The sequence below is a fragment of the Hyla sarda genome, chromosome 2 (genome assembly GCF_029499605.1).
Source record: "Hyla sarda isolate aHylSar1 chromosome 2, aHylSar1.hap1, whole genome shotgun sequence".
NCBI classification, from domain to species: Eukaryota; Metazoa; Chordata; class Amphibia; order Anura; family Hylidae; genus Hyla; species Hyla sarda.
The window spans coordinates 141743248-141764752 of record NC_079190.1 but is presented as its reverse complement, the minus strand read 5'-3'; the positions used below and the strand labels follow the sequence as shown (position 1 = coordinate 141764752).

At 42.5% G+C, this 21505-nt stretch overlaps 1 protein-coding gene and 1 pseudogene across 2 annotated transcripts in view; both read right to left on the bottom strand.

Moving 5' to 3' along the window:
• Nucleotides 1-21505, bottom strand: part of PIBF1 (progesterone immunomodulatory binding factor 1) — a 233321-nt gene that overhangs the window by 192851 nt on the left and 18965 nt on the right. For both annotated transcript variants that reach the window (XM_056555507.1, XM_056555506.1), the window contains exons 4-5: nt 15721-15919; nt 2132-2251 (exon numbers count right to left, since the gene is read on the bottom strand). In XM_056555507.1, coding sequence (XP_056411482.1) covers nt 2132-2251; nt 15721-15919 — 319 coding nt within the window. The remainder of the gene's footprint in view (nt 1-2131; nt 2252-15720; nt 15920-21505) is intronic.
• On the bottom strand, nt 6726-6835 carry LOC130359908 (U2 spliceosomal RNA; annotated as a pseudogene).

Genomic DNA, 21505 nt, shown 5'->3' with positions numbered 1-21505 from the left:
ATAATGGGTATCATTTTAATCGTATTGACCCTCAGAATAAAGAACACATGTCATTTTTACCATAAATTGTACGGCGTGAAAACAAAACCTTCCAAAATTAGCAAAATTGCGTTTTTCCTTTTAATTTCCCCACAAAAATAGTGTTTTTTGGTTGCGCCATACATTTTATGATATAATGAGTGATGTCATTACAAAGGACAACTGGTCGCGCAAAAAACAAGCCCTCATACTAGTCTGTGGATGAAAATATAAAAGAGTTATGATTTTTAGAAGGCGAGGAGGAAAAAATGAAAACGTAAAAATTAAATTGTCTGAGTCCTTAAGGCCAAAATGGGCTGAGTCCTTAAGGGGTTAAAGGGGTATTCGAGGAATTTTTTTATTTGACTGTGCTACAGGGGCTGTAAAGTAAGTGTAATTCACAATATAGTGTCTGTACCTATGTATGACGGTTTTCTCACAATTCTTATGTGATTTTCACCCCAATATTTATTTTAAACAGCATACAAAACTGTTGTCTCAGATTTTTCCCAGGTTGCAATGCGGCCGAGACCTGACTCACTAGTCAGCTGATGACAGGGAGCCTGTCTGCTTCAATGGGTGGATCGATCGCTTGGTGGGAGAGAGATCAACCTGCAACTAATGCAACAGCTGTAGGCACCCTGATTAAAAACCACAGGTCTTTTGAATGGATGCAGCTCATTTATGTTTCAATGGGTGGGGTGGCTGATGTGTGGGAGGGATGATAATGGAATTATGGGATTTGTAGGCAAAAGAAGAAAACTCAAACAGGAAATACCAGTTAACAAAAATCTAGCCACAGTATTATAGTAATCTCACAACAGCCATTAGCCCCAAGATAAGCGCAGATCCTTCCTAAACATGTCCATTACTGCCTGCCAGGTATGTACTAAAATCACCTTATGGTGGATAACCACTTTAAGGTAAGAACTAGAAAAAAATGTTTTAATAAAAAGTGCATTAAACTGCTGCAGCTAATGCTTGTGTTTGGAAAGAACAGGTCATGATGAAATGAATGCCAATAACAAAGCATTTGAGGTGGTCACTTATCTAGATATGCATTCCGTATACCTAATATATAGCTACATATAGCAGGTTTACTGCTGCACAATAGTGGTGAATACCTACCTGTTGCATGTGACCTTTTAAATGAAAAGAAAGCTAAATATATCAAACACACGCACAGTGCAAAACATCTGGAAGAAGTTGAAAAACATGTTTGGTGAGATTAATCTTCTGCTGTTTCCATGTTCATAAGGCAAATATTGACCAAGCCATAGGTCAGTATTACCCACCAAGAGAAATAAATCTGAAGATGTACTAAAACAAAAGCAGGCTAACAACATCTACTTTGCATTGCTAAAATACTGCAATTCAAGAGAAAATACAGAATCAAACAAAGGAGCTTGCATAATGTGAAAAGCACTTGTGAGATGTCGATGGCCACCAGTAAGCATTTTAAATCTAATATGCAAAACAAAAACCTTAAAGGGTTGAAAATACCCATGTCCCCTATTCACAGAATAGGTGATAAATATCTGATCATAGGTGGTCCCAATGCTGGGAACTTCCCTCCCGGATCTCTGGTAGGGGATTCTGGGTCTCAGTAAGGACGTATGATGTAGACGGCATATGCTCCATTTAGTTGTATGAGAGTGTCAAAGATGCACAAGTTTAGCACTATCGTTTCGGAGATGACGGGTTTGGGCCGGGGTAGTTGGGTGATGAGATACTTATCCTGTGGATAGAGGATGAGATCATTTTAACTATAGGGGTTGTCTGGGAAAAAGAAAAAATGTTGTAAGGAATCAGGGTGGCCTAAAAGCACCATCTGTCCAACTACCAACCGCTGCCATTTCGGCGGTGTCCAGGTTCCTGCTGCTCACAGTTTTCCAGTTATATTCCGGCACACAGGAAATACCTGGGTATGCAATCACCGGTGATCAACCTCACTCAGTGGAGAGCTATGGAACCTTGGCACCAATGAAACAGCAGCAATAGAGAACTAACAACTAAGTATCGCGTTTTTTTTAAGCAAACCTTTGAAAAAAAAATTACTACTCCAGACAACCCCTGATCTATCTGCAGTACCCGTGACAAAGTAATAACTCACTTCTGTCAAAGTCTTCAGCTGCTGTTTGTATCCAGTCATCTCTTCAAACTGGTTCTCATTCTTCATTTGGAGGTCACTTATTTTACTTTTGAGTGGTTGGACGGTTTCATAGAAACGAACCTGAAATGATGATAAACATGTTAATACATACCATCATTAACATAATATAAATCATGTGAAAACTGACCGTTCATAAAAAACAAAGTGGAACAAGTATCATTTCATATTCAGTGAAGAAGGGACGACATATGCACATGGTCATCTGACCCTTCAGTACCCAATACCATTTAGCATCTCATAACCCTAAAGGAGTTTTTATATAGCGGCAGTCCAGCATGTGTGCTGCCATTGCAAGTGTATGGGACCGACTCAGCAGAAACTTGCATGCCTGACTATGCCACACAGAATCTATAATATTTGAGCTTAGAATAAAAACATGATTTTATAACTTGGCAACAGCCATCTGTGAAGAGACAAGTATAATTTGTGTATCCCCTCCCTGTCAGCTACCTGATCATGTCTGCAACTCTCAGCATGATAAAGAGCTGACATATTTTAAAATAGCTTAGAATTTGTTACAAACATTTGGTAGGTGTTTTACACTTATGTTGGTTTGATCTGCTGGCGTGTCCAGGGCTATAGTGCCCGACTAAAAGAGCTTTGACGTCAGCCATTAGGCGAGAAAGGAATTGACAGAGTGCACTTGAATCTTTGTTCCTCATGGACATAAAAGGCTATTGCTGTCTAGCAGATACTATCCCCCTTGAAATTAACGTGCATGCTTTCCCTTAGCATATATGTTTTCTGAGAATGTAGTCACCCAGATCACAATATGTATGTTTGTGTCTATGTATAGAAATAAAGTCTCCCACAGCTTTGCTTCACCAGGTATATTGCATTGGAACCAAATGTAAAAAAAAATAAAAAAATAAATAAAAAAGTTTTTCTGTTGTTGTGTATGTAAATAAAGATGAAACACTGTATAATTAAATGTTATGAAACTTTCCTCACCACTTCCAAGATCTTCCTAGATGCTTTCAGTGATTCATTGCTTACGTTCAGAAGCTCAGAACATGATCACATCCAGCCGACATAGGTCACGGTTCATCAAGGCTGCCCATATGCATGCTGAGTCTGATCAGGTTTTGACACTTTTTTTTTGCAGTTTTTGAACAATAAAGTATAAAATTATAAAATAAAGGACCCATACATCTAATGCATAATAATATGGATTGGTAGCATTGGTGTTAGATCTGAAAACTCTAATTGGACATAAGGACACAGGGGTGTGGACATTTTATAAAAAAACTACTTGTCCACGGGACTAAAATGGAGCAAAATCTACTTGTCCCTCATGACGATCCACTTGTCCCGGCCAATTTTCGCTTTTACGCTCTGATTTTTTCCTCCTCGCCCTATAGTAGCCATAACTACCTACTATAAGGATACCTTTTAATTTTTCAATAACATATTCTCTGAACCAAAAAAAAAAAAAAAAAAAAAAAAAATATATATATATATATATATATATATATATATATATATATATATATATATATATATATATATATACACACACACATATATATATTTATATTAAGGGAAGTGAAATTGAAATAGTAAAGGATAATTTAGCAGATTTGGTGGTTTTCTTTTCTGCGCCATTTACCTTGTGGTTGAGGTAACATGTTAGTTTTATACTTTAGGCTCCTGATTACAGCAATACCAGCTTTGTATCGTTTATGTCATGTTTTACTAATTCAGAACTTTTTCAAATTTTTTTTTATTGCCATTTTTTAACCCTTGTAGCTTTATTTTTTTTTCCGCATACCAGGCTGTATGAGGGCTCATGTTTTGCGCCATAATCTGTTTTTTGTATCGGTACCATTTTGGCATTGATCTGACTTTTTAATCGCTTTTTAACTTTTTTTTATGGGATATTATAAAATTGCAGATCTGTGGTTTGGTATTTTTTTACATTTACCGTACGGGATACATAATGTCATATTTTAATAGGTTGTACAATTACGCACAAAGCGATACCAAATATGTTTATTTTTATTATGTTTGCATGTTTTTATATAGGAAAAGGGGGTGATTTGAACTTTTAACATGGAAGGGGTTAATGCAGCGGTCTTCAAACTGTGGCCCTCCAGATGTTGCAAAACTACAACTCCCAGCATGCCCGGACAGCCAACAGCTGTCCTGGCATGCTGGGAATTGTAGTTTTGTAACATCTGGAGGGGTACAGTTTGAAGACCACTGGGTTAATGTGTGTCTTTCAAACTTTTATTAAAACTTTTTTTTTTTTTTTTTACACTTTATTACACTCATAGGAGGAATCATTAGATTCCTCAGAAAGATGAATAGATTCTATTGAACTCTAGTAATCTGTGTGTTCTGTGATCCATTGATAGAGCCTAGTCCAGCCAGGATCTATCAATGACAGAGCGGGACAGCAGGGAACAGAGGTAAGTCCTCCGGCTACCTCCATAGTGGATCGCCCCCCTGCGATCCAGCCCACCAGGGAGCATTCACATGTCCCTTAAGACGCCGCTGTCAGCTTTGACAGCGGCGATCTAAAGGCTTAATAGCCAGCCGCGGCGATTGCCGCATGCTGGCTATTAGCGGCCCCTGGCTACTGAGAACAGCCGAGGGCTGCAGAGTATGGAGCGGGCAGGAATCCTGAGCCCGCTCCATACTCCCCTGTGAGCGCCGCAAGCATCTCCCCGTGCAGACGTGCCTCCTCCCCTCAGCTCTCCGAAGCTACAGCTGGGGGGAGTGAAGGCAGAGGACGCAGGTCTGCACGGGGAGCAAGAAGCCACGCCCCCTCATCTCCCCCCCACAGATCTGCAGAGCAGGGGAGAGAAGACAAATACACAGCTTCCCATCTCCCCTGCTCTGCTTCGGAGGACACAGGCTGCAGAGTATGGAGCGGGCAGGAGTCGGGAGCCCGCTCCATACAGACTGCAGATCCGCCGCACTTGTCAGGTCCGGCCCTGCTTGCCCGAAGCCGGGCTAAGGGCCGGACAAATTCACCTGCCCGGCGCCCAAAACTGCTAGTCCCGGGCGTCGGGCGATAGGAATTCCACATCCCTGGGACATATATTGTACTGTGCATATAGGTGACACTTGCATTACACAGACTGCAGGCAAACTGATTGTGATTTTATATCTAATAGCAAAGCCAGTATTATCTGCTTATACATGATCATACAAATGACTTAAATTTTTAGACTTTTTAAAGAAAATGTCTGCATTGAATATGATATCTAGTTTTAGGTCGTGTTAATACATGTATTCAAAGAGGCAATAAGAACTTTGCTATGAAAAAAAAATAAAACACGACATACCTGTAACATGAGCTCCACCATGAGGTCACAACAAGAATTACATCAGTTAGTTTGGTATAACAGCAAAAACAATCTATAAGGGTCTGTTCAGACATGTGGATTTTGCTGCAGATTTCTGCAGTTGAATTTGTTACTCACTGCAGAAATGGAGTGGAGTTTTCTTTGGGGGTTTTGATTCCAGACAGGTATTTTTCTACAGTATTTACTAATGTTTCCCTACATTTTGCTTCTTTTTCCACATGCTCTGAGCTGTGGGGTTTTCCAGAGGTCAAATCCACCACATTTTCTGTGGAAACATTAGTAAATAAGATGGGATTTTTCGAAAATGTTGGGGACTCGCCCCTTTTTGTTATCCACATTTTGACACACAACCTAACAAAACAGGTCGGGTGTACAATAGTAAATCAGGGCCACTGACTTGAACCGGTAGCAAAATATATATATATTTTTTTTTATCTAAAGCCGAGGAACGTGCTCTCGATTCACCCAAAGTGCAAGAAAAAGTGCAAACGTGTTACACTAAAAAAACGTGCACAAAGGATGCAGTCTATCGCAAGCCCTTCTCCAATAGGAGAGAGGCCCCCCAACAAACCTTACCCTTCGCCTCTGGACCAAAAAGGTACCTGCGAGGTTCCAGGTTCGATGTCCCTTTTCGCCGAAGCTACTAGGGGACCACAAATGCTCCCGGCATCCCCCTTGGCGTTAGCCAAGGTATCTGCCCGCAGAGCCGATAACGGTAGGTACCCTGCCTAAGCAGGAGTACCCGGGGTGTTTGCAGGGAGGTGCGGAACCTAATGGCCACACACACCTCCCCTAGACTGCCAGGAGGGACACCCAGAAGGGCTACCGCATCCTGACAAATCCTGTGAACACACAACACGCAAAAAAAGTGACACAGTGAGACAAAAAAGAAATAAATAAGTGAATGTGTGCAGATATACTGCCCGGACATCCGGCCGGATCTATAAAAATTTCTCTGATCCTAGCCAGAAGGCCGTGAATCAAGAGGTGAGTGCCACAAGGTGAAGAGATTATGGTGCCCGTGCTTCCACTCAGTGAGCCGATTCTCCCAGTGAGTTTCGGCACCTCGGGGTCACCACTCCCCGAGGCACAAAAGTACCTCGGCTCTAGACCCTCTCAGCCTCATGGCGAGACCTGGAGGGAACAGGTCACATCGGGGCAGCCGTCGAGCTGATTCCTCAGAACCAGCCCCGGAAAGCCCTGGTACACCTGCACCCTCCATGCAGCACCCATCCCCACCAGCCCCATACCGGCGTTACCATACACCGGCATGAAAAACTGATAAGAACAGATACTACACTTGATCTTAGCCAAAAGGCCGAGAACCGGTAGCAAAATATGCTGCAGAAAAGTTTCAGCATAATACGCATGGGTGAATGTACCCTAAGGCTAGGGTCACCTAGGCCCAAATTTATCAAACTACGTGAGAGAAAATGTGGAGAGATTTTCCCACAGCGACCAATCACAGCTCAGCTTTCACTTTACCAGCTTCACGCCAAGAACAGGATATATTGTGGCAAACAGAAGGCGCAAGTTATTTCAATGGCCCAAAAGAAAATTAGTTAGTGATTTCCACTGGTATATGCTGATTAATCAATAGTGTGTCCTGCTAAATTAGCATATACCATATACCAATGGAAAACCGCCTGAACATAATCACTAGGTGACTCCGATTGGGCCATCAAAATGAAATTAGGTGTACGCAGACAGATACCTGTGACGAACAGAATATATGCAGAGTAAACCTAGGCTCCTTTCACCTGTGTTGATGATGTTGATGATTCTGTCTCTTTTCACTGTAAGGGTCTATTCACACAGCAGAATTTCCACTTGCAGAATTCCACCTCAAATTAAAGCCCATAGACTTCTATGGGCTTTAACCACCTCCCCCTATAGGACGTATGCATACGTACAAGCATCCGACACGTTTGCGAGCTGGGACGTACACATACGTCCTAGCGATCTCCTGCACTGCCACGGGCATCTCAGGAGATCGGCGGTGGGACCCAGCTGTCAATCACAGTCGGAGTCCCGCAGCATCCGCCGGGGCCGGTATTGCGCCGGTCCCGGTAGCATTAACCCCATAGATGCCGTGGTCAATCCAGATCACGCATCTATTGTGTTGACAGAGGGAGCGCGCTCCCTCTGTTCACCAACGGCGGTGCCGCAATACGATCACGGGTTGTCGATGGTTGCTATGGCAGCAGGAGGTCAGATCATGACAGCCTGTCTGGCTGATACGGAAGCCTGTGAGATCCAGCCACAAGCTGGATCGCACAGGCTGTACTGTGTGCAGCTGATCGGGTCATACTGTGCTGCAGTACAAATGTATTGCAGCATAGTATAACCTGTAAAAAGTATGAAGTATAAAAAAGAAAAAAAAATCCCCTTTCCCATTAAAAGCCCTGGGTTATCACTAGAGATGGGCGAACTTACAGTAAATTCGATGCGTCACGAACTTCTCGGCTCGGCAGATGATGACTTTTCCTGCATAAATTAGTTCAGCTTTCAGGTGCTCCCGTGGGCTGGAAAAGGTGGATACAGTCCTAGGAGACTCTTTCCTAGGAATGTGTCCACCTTTTCCAGCCCACCGGAGCACCTGAAGGCTGAACTAATTTACGCAGGATAAGTCATCAACTGCCGAGCCGAGAAGTTCGTGATGAATCGAATTTACTGTAAGTTTGCTCATCTCTAGTCATCACCAAAAAAGATCAAAAACACAAAATCATATACATAATAGGTATTGCCACATCCATAACGACGTGTACTATAAAACTATAATGTAAATTATCCAGCCTGGTGAACACCGTAAAAGACTAACTACAAAAAAGTGCAAAATTTGCCAATTTTGGTACAAATAGCGGAATAAAAAAAGAAGATCAAAAGGTAGCACGTATCGCAAAACTTATAACAATGAAAAGTATAGCTCATCCCGCAAAAAATAAGCCCTTAGTCAATGGTGTCGGACAAAAAATAAAAAAGAAGTTACGGCTGTTGGAAAATGAATGGCAGAAAAAGAATTTTGCTCAGAAAAGGAACAAGAACATAGAAAGCTATATAAAATGGGTATCACCATTATCGTACTGACCCACAGAATAAATATAACATCACTTTTACCGCACAGTGTACACCATAAAAAAAAAAGTTTTTCACAAAAAATGCTTCATGTGTCAACAAAAATGCACCACTTATATAATGTACAGTATGCCACGAAAAAACTGTCTCAGATTCGCTCCACTCAGAAAAAGCATTTCATTCCAAAGTTATTACCATTTAAAGAGACACATGTCAAATAAAAAAAGAGCCTGGTGATTAACCAGTTGTTGCTGTCTAAGGACAGAGGCCCCCCAAAGTTGACAACAGCGTCTAAAGGGACATTTAACCCCTTAAGGACTCAGGGTTTTTCTGTTTTTGCACTTTCGTTTTTTCCTCCTTACGTTTTAAAAATCATAACCCTTTCAATTTTCAACCTAAAAATCCATATTATTGCTTATTTTTTGCGTCGCCAATTCTACTTTGCAGTGACAGTCATTTTACCCAAAAATGCACGGCGAAACGGAAAAAAAATAATTGTGCGACAAAATCGAAGAAAACGCCATTTTGTAACTTTTGGGGGCTTCCGTTTCTACGCAGTGCATATTTCGGTAAAAATTACACCTTATTATTCTGTAGGTCCATACGATTAAAATGATACCCTACTTATATAGGTTTGATTTTGTTGTACTTCTGGAAAAAATCATAACTACATGCAGGAAAATTTATACGTTTAAAAATGTCTTCTGACCCCTATAACTTTTTTATTGTTCCACGTACAGGGCGGTATGAGGACTAATTTTTTGCGCCGTGATCTGAAGTTTTTATCGGTATGATTTTTGTTTTGATCGGACTTTTTGATCACTTTTTATTCATTCTTTAATGGTATAAAAAGTGACCAAAAATGCGCTTTTTTTGACTTTGGAATTTTTTTGCGCTTACACCATTGACCGTGCGGTTTAATTAATGATATATTTTTATAGTTCGGACATTTACGCACGCGGCGATACCACATATATATATATATATATTTTTTTTTTACACTGTTTTATTTTTTTTATGGGAAAAGGGGGGTGATTCAAACTTTTATTAGGGAAGGGGTTAAATGACCTTTATTAACACTTTTTTTTTGCAGTGTTATAGGTCCCATAGGGACCTATAACACTGCACACACTGATCTTTTACACAGATCACAGGCGTGTATTAACACGCCTGTGATCAGTGTTATCGGCGCTTGACTGCTCCTGCCTGGATCTCAGGCAGGGAGCAGTCATTCGCTGATCGGACACCGAGGAGGCAGGTAGGGGCCCTCCCGGTGTCCTGCAAGCTGGTCGGGACGCCGCGATTTCACCGCGGCGGTCCCGAACAGCACGACTGAGCAGCCGGGTCACTTTCACTTTCACTTCAGAAGCGGCGGTCAGCTTTGACCACCGCTTCTAAAGGGTTAATACCGCACATCGCCGCGATCGGCGATGTGTGGTATTAGCCGCGGGTCCCGGCCGTTGATGAGCGCCGGGACCGACGCGATATGATGTGGGATCGCGGCGCAATCCCGCTTCATATCGCGGGAGCCGGCGCAGGACGTAAATATACGTCCTGCGTCGTTAAGGGGTTAAACCATCCCTGGTGGTGCAGAGGGGTGCTGTGGACAGTTCCTAAAATGGACAGCAGAGGTAAGCACAGAGCAACGTGGTCGTGACAGAAGAGAAATCCAAAAAGGAAAACATTTCCTCTGTAGTATACTTTGGCTAATAAGTACTGGAAGGATTAAGATTTTTTTATAAAAGCAATTTACAAAATCTGAATTCAAGAAGAGAAAACAGACATGGTCGCACATCTACATTTTGTATTTTGAACTAATTTCTTCTCAGCATAAATTCAAAAACAGGTTGTTAGTATACATTTTGATCAAAAGGTACAAGCCCACTCACCACGTCAAGGCCGCCTATTTAGAGTGGATCCCTAACATCCCTAGCATAAAATGGCGTAGCAATGGGTGCCGCAACATCAGTGCCCACAGGGGGAAGGACCCACTGGCAGAGCGGCCCCAATGTCACTCAAACCAGTCCCTGGGCCGCACCCCACAGACATGGCGCCACGGCAGCAATGGATGCCGCACAGCACCACACCAGTGCGAACAAGGTGCAAAAGCTCACTTACCATGTGCTCCCAGTCAGACTGGGAGGCTGCCAGAAATGAAAGGGCCCTGTGTAGCTACCTGCTACTGGTGTGGTGCTGTGCGGTGCTGCCGTGGCACCGTGTCTGTGGTGAGGCGTGGCCCTAGGACTGGTTTGAGTGGCATTGGGGCTGCTCTGCCAGTGGGTCGTTCCCCCTGTGGGCACTGGTGTTGCGGCGGTGGTGGTTGCTGCCCAGTGCTACCCCATTTTATGCTAGAGACATTAGGGACCCACTCTAAACAGGTGGCCGACGTAGCAAGTGGGCTTGTATCTTTTGATCAAAATGGATACTAAGAACCTGTTAGTTTTTGAATTTATGCTGAGAAGCAAGTAGATCAAAATACAATATGTAGATGTGCGACCATGTCTGTATTCTCTACCTGAATTCACATTGTGTTTTCTATCCCCTTCTTTTTTTGTTGGTTTTACTTGGTCTGCACTCTGCCCCACCCCCTCAGCCCAACCCTATATAAAGTAGCGGGTAGCTACACAGGGCCCTTTCATTTTTGGCATCCCCCCAGTCTGACTGTGAGCACATAGTAACTGAGCTTTTACATCTTGTTCACACTGGTGTGGTGCTGTGCGGCGTCCATTTCTGCCGTGGCACCATGTCTGTGGGGAGGTGCAGCCCTAGGACTGGTTTGAGTGGCATTGGGGCCACTCTGCCAATGGGTCGTTCCCCCTGTGGGCACTGGTGTTGTGGCAGTGGTGGTCGTCACCCAGTGCTACACCATTTTATGCTAGGGACCCACTCTAAATAGGTGGCCTTTACGTGGCGAGTGGGCTTGTACCTTTTGATCAAAATGTATACTAACAACCTGTTAGTTTTTGAATTTATGCTGAGAAGCAAGTAGATCAAAATACAATATGTAGATGTGCGACCATGTCTATTTTCTCTACCTGAATTCTAATTTACAAATCTGTTTAACTTTCCGGCACCAATTGATTTAAAAAAAAAAAAAAGTTTACCACCGCAGTACCCCTTTAATTAAGGGGTTAAGGTAAAAAATGGGTCCATCCTTAAGGGGTTAATTTGAGGCAGAATTCCACTTGCAGAATTCCGCAAATGGAAATTCTGTCGTGTGAATAGACTCTTTAACAGGCACACTGTGCTTGATCAATCCAGTTCGAAAAACTATTTCAGAAAACAGATGTGAACAGGTGCTAATGGGCGCAGGCCAGGAATACTAATAGGACCCTAAGAGCAAATAGTAATAACACACAGAAAAAAATCTGTGCACAAGATACATTTCTTTTTGACTGCATAGGGTATTTTCAGCTATGTTCTTACCAGCATTACACCTCTGTTTTAAAGGGGTTCTCCGGTGTTTAGACATCTTATCCCCTATCCAAAGGGGATAAGATGCCTGATCGCGGGAGTCCCGCCGCTGGCGACCCCCAGGATCTTGCACGCGGCACCCAGTTTGTAATCAGTCCCCAGAGCGTGTTCGCTCCGGGACTGATTACCGGCAACCACAGGGCGGGCAGTGTGTGACGTCACGCCTGCGCCCCCGTGTGACGTCAAGCTCTGCCCCTCAATGCAAGCGTACAGGAGGGGGCACGCTCCGGGGACTGATTACAAACTGGGTGCCGCACGCAAGATCCCGGGGGTCCCCAGCGGCGGGACTCCCGCGATCAGGCATCTTATCCCCTATCCTTTGAATAGGGGATAAGATGTCTAAGCACCGGAGTACCCCTTTAACCCCTTAAGGACTCAGCCCATTTTGGCCTTAAGGAATTTTTACGTTTTCATTTTTTCCTCTTCGCCTTCTAAAAATCATAACTCTTTTATATTTTCATCCACAGACTAGGATGAGGGCTTGTTTTTTGCGCGACCAGTTGTCCTTTGTAATGACATAACTCATTATATCATAAAATGTATGGCGCAACCAAAAAACACTATTTTTGTGGGGAAATTAAAAGGAAAAACGCAATTTTGCTAATTTTGGAAGGTTTTGTTTTCACGCCGTACAATTTATGGTAAAAATGACATGTGTTCTTTATTCTGAGGGTCAATACGATTAAAATGATACCCATTATTATATACTTTTATATTATTGTTGCGCTTAAAAAAAATCACAAACTTTTTAACCAAATTAGTACGTTTATAATCCCTTTATTTTGATGACCTCTAACTTTTTTATTTTTCCGTATAAGTGGCGGTATGGGGGCTCATTTTTTGCGCCATGATCTGTACTTTTTTTTGATACCACATTTGCATATAAAAAACTTTTAATACATTTTTTATAAAAAAATTTTTAATAAAATGTATTAAAAAAGTAGGAATTTTGGACTTTTTTTATTTTTTTTCGTTCACGTAGTTCACCGTACGGGATCATTAACATTTTATTTTAATAGTTCGGACATTTACGCACGCGGCGATACCAAATATGTCTATAAAAAATGTTTTTTACGCTTTTTGGGGGTAAAATAGGAAAAAACGGACGTTTTACTTTTTTATTGGGGGAGGGGATTTTTCACTTTTTTTTAACTTTTACTTTTACATTTTTAACTTTTTTTTTTACACTTGAATAGTCCCCATAGGGGACGATTCATAGCAATACCATGATTGCTAATACTGATCTGTTCTATGTATAGGACATAGAACAGATCAGTATTATCGGTCATCTTCTGCTCTGGTCTGCTCGATCACAGACCAGAGCAGGAGACGCCGGGAGCCGCACGGAGGAAGGAGAGGGGACCTCCGTGCGGCGTTATGAATGATCGGATCCCCGCAGCAGCGCTGCGGGCGATCCGATCGTTCATTTAAATCGCGAACTGCCGCAGATGCCGGGATCTGTATTGATCCCGGCACCTGAGGGGTTAATGGCGGACGCCCGCGAGATCGCGGGCGTCGGCCATTGCAGGCGGGTCCCTGGCTGCGATCAGCAGCCGGGATCAGCCGCGCATGACACGGGCATCGCTACGATGCCCGCGGTTATGCTTAGGACGTAAATGTACGTCCTGGTGCGTTAAGTACCACCTCACCAGGACGTACATTTACGTCCTGCGTCCTTAAGGGGTTAATGTATTAATTTTAGGAAAGATAGTGGTCTGTCAGCGATAAAATCATCAGATTTTATTGGAACATCATGAAATCCAAAGGCATTTGGATAGCATACAGGATAAAAACTGGTACAGGGCACAGAAAGAAGCAGCATGGATGCTTTTTGGGTTGATAGACCCTTCGTCTTCTCTGCATTCATTTTAAACTAATTGAAATGGAAAGCACAATGGAGCCAACATAGGCCTTCCATTATGACCTGCTTCAGTTGACTTTAATGGTAAAAATAATGAAATGTAAGTTTCGTTTCAGGACTGGACAGAAAAGTGTAGCCGACCAGGTTTCAGTGATATCTGTGCTGGAATCGGCACAGGCCCCAATGAAACCAAGGACCCGAACATAGCCACCAAGTTACTATGTTGGGATCAGTTTTCTGAGGGTATTCAAGTTTGGCAGACCACGCTTTTCAGTCAGAGACAAAATTAGCACACACTAGAAAAAGGAACTGAATGCAGTCACTAAATTTGGGTCATTAGTTTGAATGAGGCCCGTTCTGATCCAAGCACAGATATGCTTACGTATCTGTGCTTCCGACACACTAATCATGTAAAATTACCCCTGAAAGTAACATCACTGACTTGCTCCCTCTGCTCATAGAGCAGAGCAGTGATGCAGGTCGGCACGGACTGTCAATTCCACCTAGTAGCAGTGGTTACAGCCCGAGTAGCGGTGACTACCTGAAGATGCCGCATGCGCCTCGGACTACTTACGGGCCATTACCATACAGAGCAGGACAATTTGAAAAGGGATTATGTTCACTATCGCTGAAGGCCTGAAGGACAATTGGACAAAGCAAGAATGCAAATGTTACCCTACATAACATACTGCCACCAGTTATATATCTGATGACAAGTTCCCTTTAAGGCTTATCCCCCAATACAAGCAACCAGTATCAGATCAGTCGGTTTTAGAATTCTAGCCTCAACATCATCATTCAGATGTGTGAAGGGACTGCAGTAATCCAGCAAGTGCCATGCCCCCTTCATTGCATATACAAGGCAGTTCTATGTGTGAAAGGATTCCAGGATAGCTTTATTCATGTAAAGCACTTTGTGGGTGGTCCTACTCAGCGATTGGCAGCTGTCTGTGTATAAGTGTGTATATAAAAAGAGCTGACAATCCCCGAGTAGGACTGCCCCTTCACTACTCAGCCCAGACTTCTTGAAATAAATGACAAGTTATCATGGAACTTTCCCACAAAACTATTTATCAATCTGCTCAGTTCCTCCTGCTCTATGACATGATGTCTGCAGATTGGACTGCATTTTTAACATGATAGGTTTCCTTAATGCACTACAGTACCAGGCTGATGTAATAATCCTTTAGAAAATCGCAACAATCTATGTCTGTATTGCTTTGGGAAAATGATGGCAGTGTGTAGGCACAGCCAGTGCTCAAATGCTTCTCTATGGGGCTTCCCAAAATTACCAAGCATGTGTGCTGCTGCTTCATTCATTCGGGGACAATTGCCCTCTGTTCTTAGGATAAGTTGGGGAGCCCAAACAATCAGACTCCCACCATTCAGCTAGTTATCCCCTATTCTGTGGACCTTCAGATAACCCAGTTAGAGTGTGTTCACAATAAGGAACGCACGATGAATCTCTGCTTGCGGAATTCAGCGAGCGGAGATTCAGCCTGGCAGCTGCCGGCGGCGGTAGGACCACGCGGCACTGCGCCGTCATCATTGACAGTTATGCAGTGCTCGCAGAATTCCGCTCAAAGAATGAACATGTTCTTTCTTTGAGCGGAACAATTTCAGTGGTAGAATTGTCCGCCACTGAAATTGCTCAGTGTTAAAGGGTCCCTCGGAAGACCCATTCACACTGATGTTAAAGTTCATTGCGCGTAATTCCGTGGGTACTACGTAGTGTGAACGTACCTTTATAGAGGCTGAAGAGGTAAATTTCAAATAGACTAAGCATTTTTACAGGTCTTACTTACAGACACATATTCAGGAATAGAGAGCTGGTCCTCAGGAAGGCCACTCAGATGGTCATAGTTTTCCTTAGATAACTCCAGGTCACGTAAGCTACGACGTATACTCCCTGCACGCTCCCTCAGCTGCCGATTTGTTTCTTCCGATTGTTTGAGCCTCGACAGAATTGTTTCCATTTCTTTTTTCATTTGTTCTTGATATTTTCTAAATACAATGAGAAATGTTGACATCAGACAATAATTCAACACATGCAAATAGTGGTAGCTATTCAGAAATACAACATATATCATTTTCTTCACAATTGCTGCATTGTTTTTCTCCATTAGGCACAACTATGAAAACAGATTGAAGCTCAGTTAAAGTCAGATGTAACCTAACTGCAACATCAAAACCTGTAGTTGAGAGGAAAAATTACATATGTTTACACGCAGAAAAGGTGCACAAAAACTATCTGCTTTACAGGTATACTTAAAATGGGAAATACCCTGTAAGCTAGAGCTGGGCAGATCTTTATGCCAGATCAAAATGCCATTCAGTAAAATCAGACTTGGTTCTTCTCCCAGCAGTCAGAAGTATATGTTCACATGCTGCAGAAAATGTGCAGTGTTTTGCACCAAAACAAAAAATGTGCTTTAAATCAGAAACCAATTTGGTGCAGAAAATCCACAGCAAATCTACAGCTTGGAATTATATGGGTATGTTCACAAGTACTATATATGCTGCCGATTTTATCATGGACTTACCAGCAGAAAATCTGCAATATATATAGTAAGTCTGAATGTACCCTAAGGGCCAATTCACACTACGAAATTTCCAAAATTCCAATGCAGCAGCCTTCTATTGTCTTCAATGGGATTCTGCTGCACTGTGCACACTGCAGAACTTCTGATGCGGAATTTCATGCAAACTGCATTGTCATCAATGGTGACGGAGCATGTCCACACGGGTCTAGGGCTGCAGACAAACTCTGCAGGCAGAAATTCTACAGTGTGAATGTGTATAGGCCCCCAAGAGTATGTTCACATGCTGTGGATCTGGTGCAGATCTGCCACTGATTTTAATAGATTTTTTTGTGTGGAACCAAAATCTTTTTTTTGGGTTGTAAATTTTCTGCAATTGATCTGCAGTGTGTATTCATACCCTAAATATTAGGGTGTCGACAGCCTCCATCTAATGCGTAATGCAGGCAGTCATTGAAAACATTGTGCCCACTCTGGTCAGGTAGAAAGAGCTTATAGAAACAAAAAACAGAATAGCATTCCTGTGTGTGACCTCCTGCCCGCTGAGAGTATGTTCACCCAGTAGAAAAATGTGCGAAATGTCTGCCCGGAAAACACGAGCAGACATACAGCACATTTCAAAGTTCCAATGGGCACTAGGACCGCTTGGAAATGTGCAGTCTCCTAGAAGGAAATACATTTCAGAGCAAAATCTGCAGAAAGAATAGACACGTCTTGATTCTGGCTTCCACAGAAATAACAGATTCCTGCAGTAGAAACATCTGCTGTGGAAATTCCATCGTGTGCACAGTGCAGCAGAATATCCGTGCAGAATATTTCAGTGGAATTCCGTACGGACATTGTGCGAACAAACCCTGAGGGTGGAGAGTGAGTATTGAAAGGGCTGGAGTGAGAAGAAGCACCGATTGGGGTGGAGGAGAGGGGAACACTACTGCAAATGACAAATCTGGAGGTGCCACCTACATCTAGGTTCATAAATCCATGGTTGCAATGATGTTAAGATTAATTCAACAGAGTAGGGGTTGAAAGGTTTCCTATTGATTTAAATTTGTATACGAAGATGAGCCCAGCATCAATTTTTTTAGTAGCAGATTTCTAGACTTGAGCGTGATTTGGAATTTATTACTTTAGTTTCTGCTATAATTATTAAATCGAAAAATCCTCCGCCGCTTCATGAAAAAATTAGGTGTGCCATAATGCAAAAAATAATACTTCCATCCCTTCCAAATTATGCTTGGAAAAGCCATCTGAAAACAATAAAACTTAAGCAGTTATTCGGCAAGGGAATTTTCTAATCTGAAAATTAATGACAAATGAACCAGAACAAAGATATAAGGTTACAGTGTAAAACAAGAGTTATTAATTATACTTAATGAAAAGCCAATAGATGATCGTGAGAAGGAAATGGAACAGGACATGCGGAGGGGGAAGACAAAGGTTGTATATGCTACAGACCATCCAATGATGTTTTTTTTTTGTTTTTGTTTTTTAAACTTTGTCATGGGAAGCGACACACCTAATGTAACCTAGAACTTAGACCTCTGCATGGGATTGTCAGGCACTTCAAAATGTTGTATGTGCCTGAAGGGCCTCCAGGCTCTCTTCTAATGATATGTTTTCAATGCAAACTACATTTACATAAGTATTTTATATTGTTTATTCCCTGTGTGCAATGATAATGTCAAAAGGAAAAATCTGATAAAAACTGATGTAACCAATCAAAAAGAAGAAAATAGCCAGTACACCTACCTAATACACGGTGCAAGCTAGCTATTTTTCTTTTTTGCTATACAAGTTAGGGGGAGTGACACCCTCTTTAGCCGTGCACCCCTGGCTGGGTACAGGAGGTTTTTTAAATTGATAGTGGATCCTGCATGTCACCCAGTCAGAGGCCATATGCCCAGCACAGGTGAGTGGAATAAGCGTTAGTGTCCCATCCAAAGTGAGGCCTCCTCCGCGTGGTGGATGGGGGACACATTTTGATCAAAAAGTGTGCTAAGAGCCTCCATTTTTTGATCAAGAGCGCTGCTGCAACCTTCTTTTGCCAGCTGTTATTCTCCAGGGACCCTATCGAAAGTAAGTAAAACAATGGTTAAATGGTTGTTTTAAATCTCCATTTTAGTTTCCATTTATTAATCTTTTGAATTGTTTGCTTTTAAACTGTTTCAAAATGTGAGAATTGATCTCAGGGATAGGTGCTGTGTGGACAACCTGTGCATTGCTGCAAGTATAATCCTAAAGTGTTTGACATGATGGAGTGGGACTTCCTTTGGGGGGTGTTGGGAAAGTATAGTGTGGGAGGAGATTTGATTGAAATGATTAAGTTGATGTATTCATAAGCCACTGGGAAGATAAATATAGATGGCATGAGCTCTAAAGGATTTGGGCTGACGAGGGGGACCAGGAAGGGTTGTCCCCTCTCCCCCCTGCTATGTGCGATGGTTATAGAACCATTGGCAGACAGTATAAGAAAAGATGAGATAATAGCGGGTTTTGGAGCAGGGGGGAGAGAGGACAAGATTACAATATATGCAGATGATATTTTGATGTTCCTCGAAGACGAAAAAAAATCTTTACCAAGAGTGATAGAAATAATAAGTACTTATGGTAGATTCTCTAGACTGGCAATAAATAGGTTGAAATCGGTTATTATGCCGCTGGGAGACGAAAATATAGGGAGGACATACAAACTTGGGCTGGGCAGTATGGCCAAATATGTGTATTGCGGTATTTTTGTAACTTATGGCGGTTCCATGGTATATAACGGTATTCCCCCGACCCCCCAAAAAAATAAATATAATTATTAGCCCAGCGCTGCACTGTCCCCATCGGGGTAAATACTCACGTCACCCGCAAGCGCTGCCCTCCTTGTCCTCCTGTTTGTTGTGGCCTGCCGGCACTAACACTCTATACTGTAAGCTGTATCCCTATGCCCGGGCTGCAAAGGGTAAACAAAACTAAACTTTAACGCATGTTCCTACTTTGGCCTTACGCTCTTCCTGGGGACGTGAACGTCGGACAGCAGTCAGCCTATCACCGGCCGCAGCGATGTTCCGCAACGGCCGGTGATAGGCTGAGCCCACTGTCGTGTAAGAAGCCGGCATCTTGCATGACAGTGCGCTCAACCTATCACCGGCAGAGGCGGAACATCGCTGCGGCCGGTTATAGGCTGACGGCTCTCTGACATTCCATTCCCTAGGAAGCAGGTCCGGACCGACGTGGAAGGCGAGTTAAAGTTTATTTTGTTTATCTTTTGCAGCCCGACCATAGGGATACAGTATAGAGCAGTGGTCTTCAACCTGCGGACCTCCAGATATTGCAAAACTACAACTCCCAGCATGCCGAAATAGCCAACGGCTGTCCGGGCATACTGGGAGTTGTAGTTTTGCAACATCTGGAGGTTGAAGACCACTGGTATAGAGTGGCAGTGCCGGCGGCTGCGAAAAACAGGAGGACAAGGAGGGCAGTGCTTGAAGGTGACATATGTGAGTGGTACCCCAAGGGGGACAGCGCAATGCTGGGCTAATAACTAATTGGGGGGAGGGGGGGTGGCAGAACAGCGCTCGCGGGTCACATAGGATTAGTTCCCCAATGTGGGGACAGCGCAGCGCTGGGCTGGCAATTTATTCATTCCCGAGGGGAAGGGGCCAAACCAGGATTGCGGTATGGGTTAAAATTCATATCGTGCAGCACAAAAATTTCAGTATTCGGTATGAACCGGTATACCGCCCAGCCCTAATATGGACTACGGGTAATAAATAAAGGAAAGTAATTTAAATATCTGGGGATAAATATATCAAGTGAGATAGGAAAATACCATCAGCTGAACACCCTAACATTAAGCAGGGAAATTGAAAAAAAGGTAAACGTATGGAATGATTGAAACTTATCTAAAGCGGAAAAGATAACATTGATCAAGTCAATCTTGATGCCAAAGATTCTGTATGTATTTGGATCTACACCAATTTGGTGCGAGAGGAGGTTGTTTAGAAAAAATTTTTCAATTTTCAATTCACTGATCTGGGGCAGAAAAAGAACAAGAATCAAATTGGAATATTTGTATAAAAAAATGTAAGTATTTCTTGGCAGGCCAAATTTTTGTTCTTGATCGAATGGAAAAAATTAGCTTTCTTTGACTTTTTGTTATCTGATGGTGTGATATTTAAGGATTTATTCCAGTTATTGGAATCAGGGAAGATAGAAGAAGGTAAATGGAAGATTTTGATGGTTAAAAGTTTGGTTAAAACATGGAAGGTATTTAGGAAAGAGATGGATATAAAGGGAGTAATGGATAGGGCACCATTGCTGGATAATTTGAATATCCCTGAAGTAAGAGAGCTAGGAAAGACAAGTCTATTCCATAATACGGGGTGTATTATGGATAAAAGATTTATGGGGGAAAGGTGAATTCAAAAACTGGACTGAACTGAAAGAAGAATTCAATATTAAGGGGGGAGGATGGTTGAATTATATTGGCTTAAAAAAAGCTTTCATTGAGTTTATTAGTAATGGAGGATGCATATATTCAGTATACCCTGAGATTATAAATAAAACAATGGATGGTAAAATAAATAAAAAAAACTTCGTTAGTGTATACAGCTTTGACAAATTTTGAAAAAAAATTCAAAGAGTTTACAGAAATAGGAGGAGGAGATTAGAGCTGGGCAGTATGAGCAAAAACATGTATCACGGTATTTATGTAAGTGATGGCGGTTCCACGGTATTTAACGGTATTCCCCCATCCCCCCCATGTGTCCTGGGCTCTGCTTCTCTCCCAACAGAGTTACCCCGGAGATTGTTATTTATTGGAGAGAAATATACTGCAAAATTGAGGAGATAAATGGTGTATGTATGGAGTTCTCAACCCTGATAGTACTCCTCGGTGTTAAAGCTAGTATAATGGAAAAAAAAATATGCTTAAGAATGTTTTTCTTCTGGGGCTCTAATGTGAGTAGCGTCTACCTGTTATTCCCTATGGGGCTGTCAGCTAGGTCGACGCTACGTCACAAACTCCCAGGATCCTTCACTCCCCCTGCAGCTCCTCCAACCT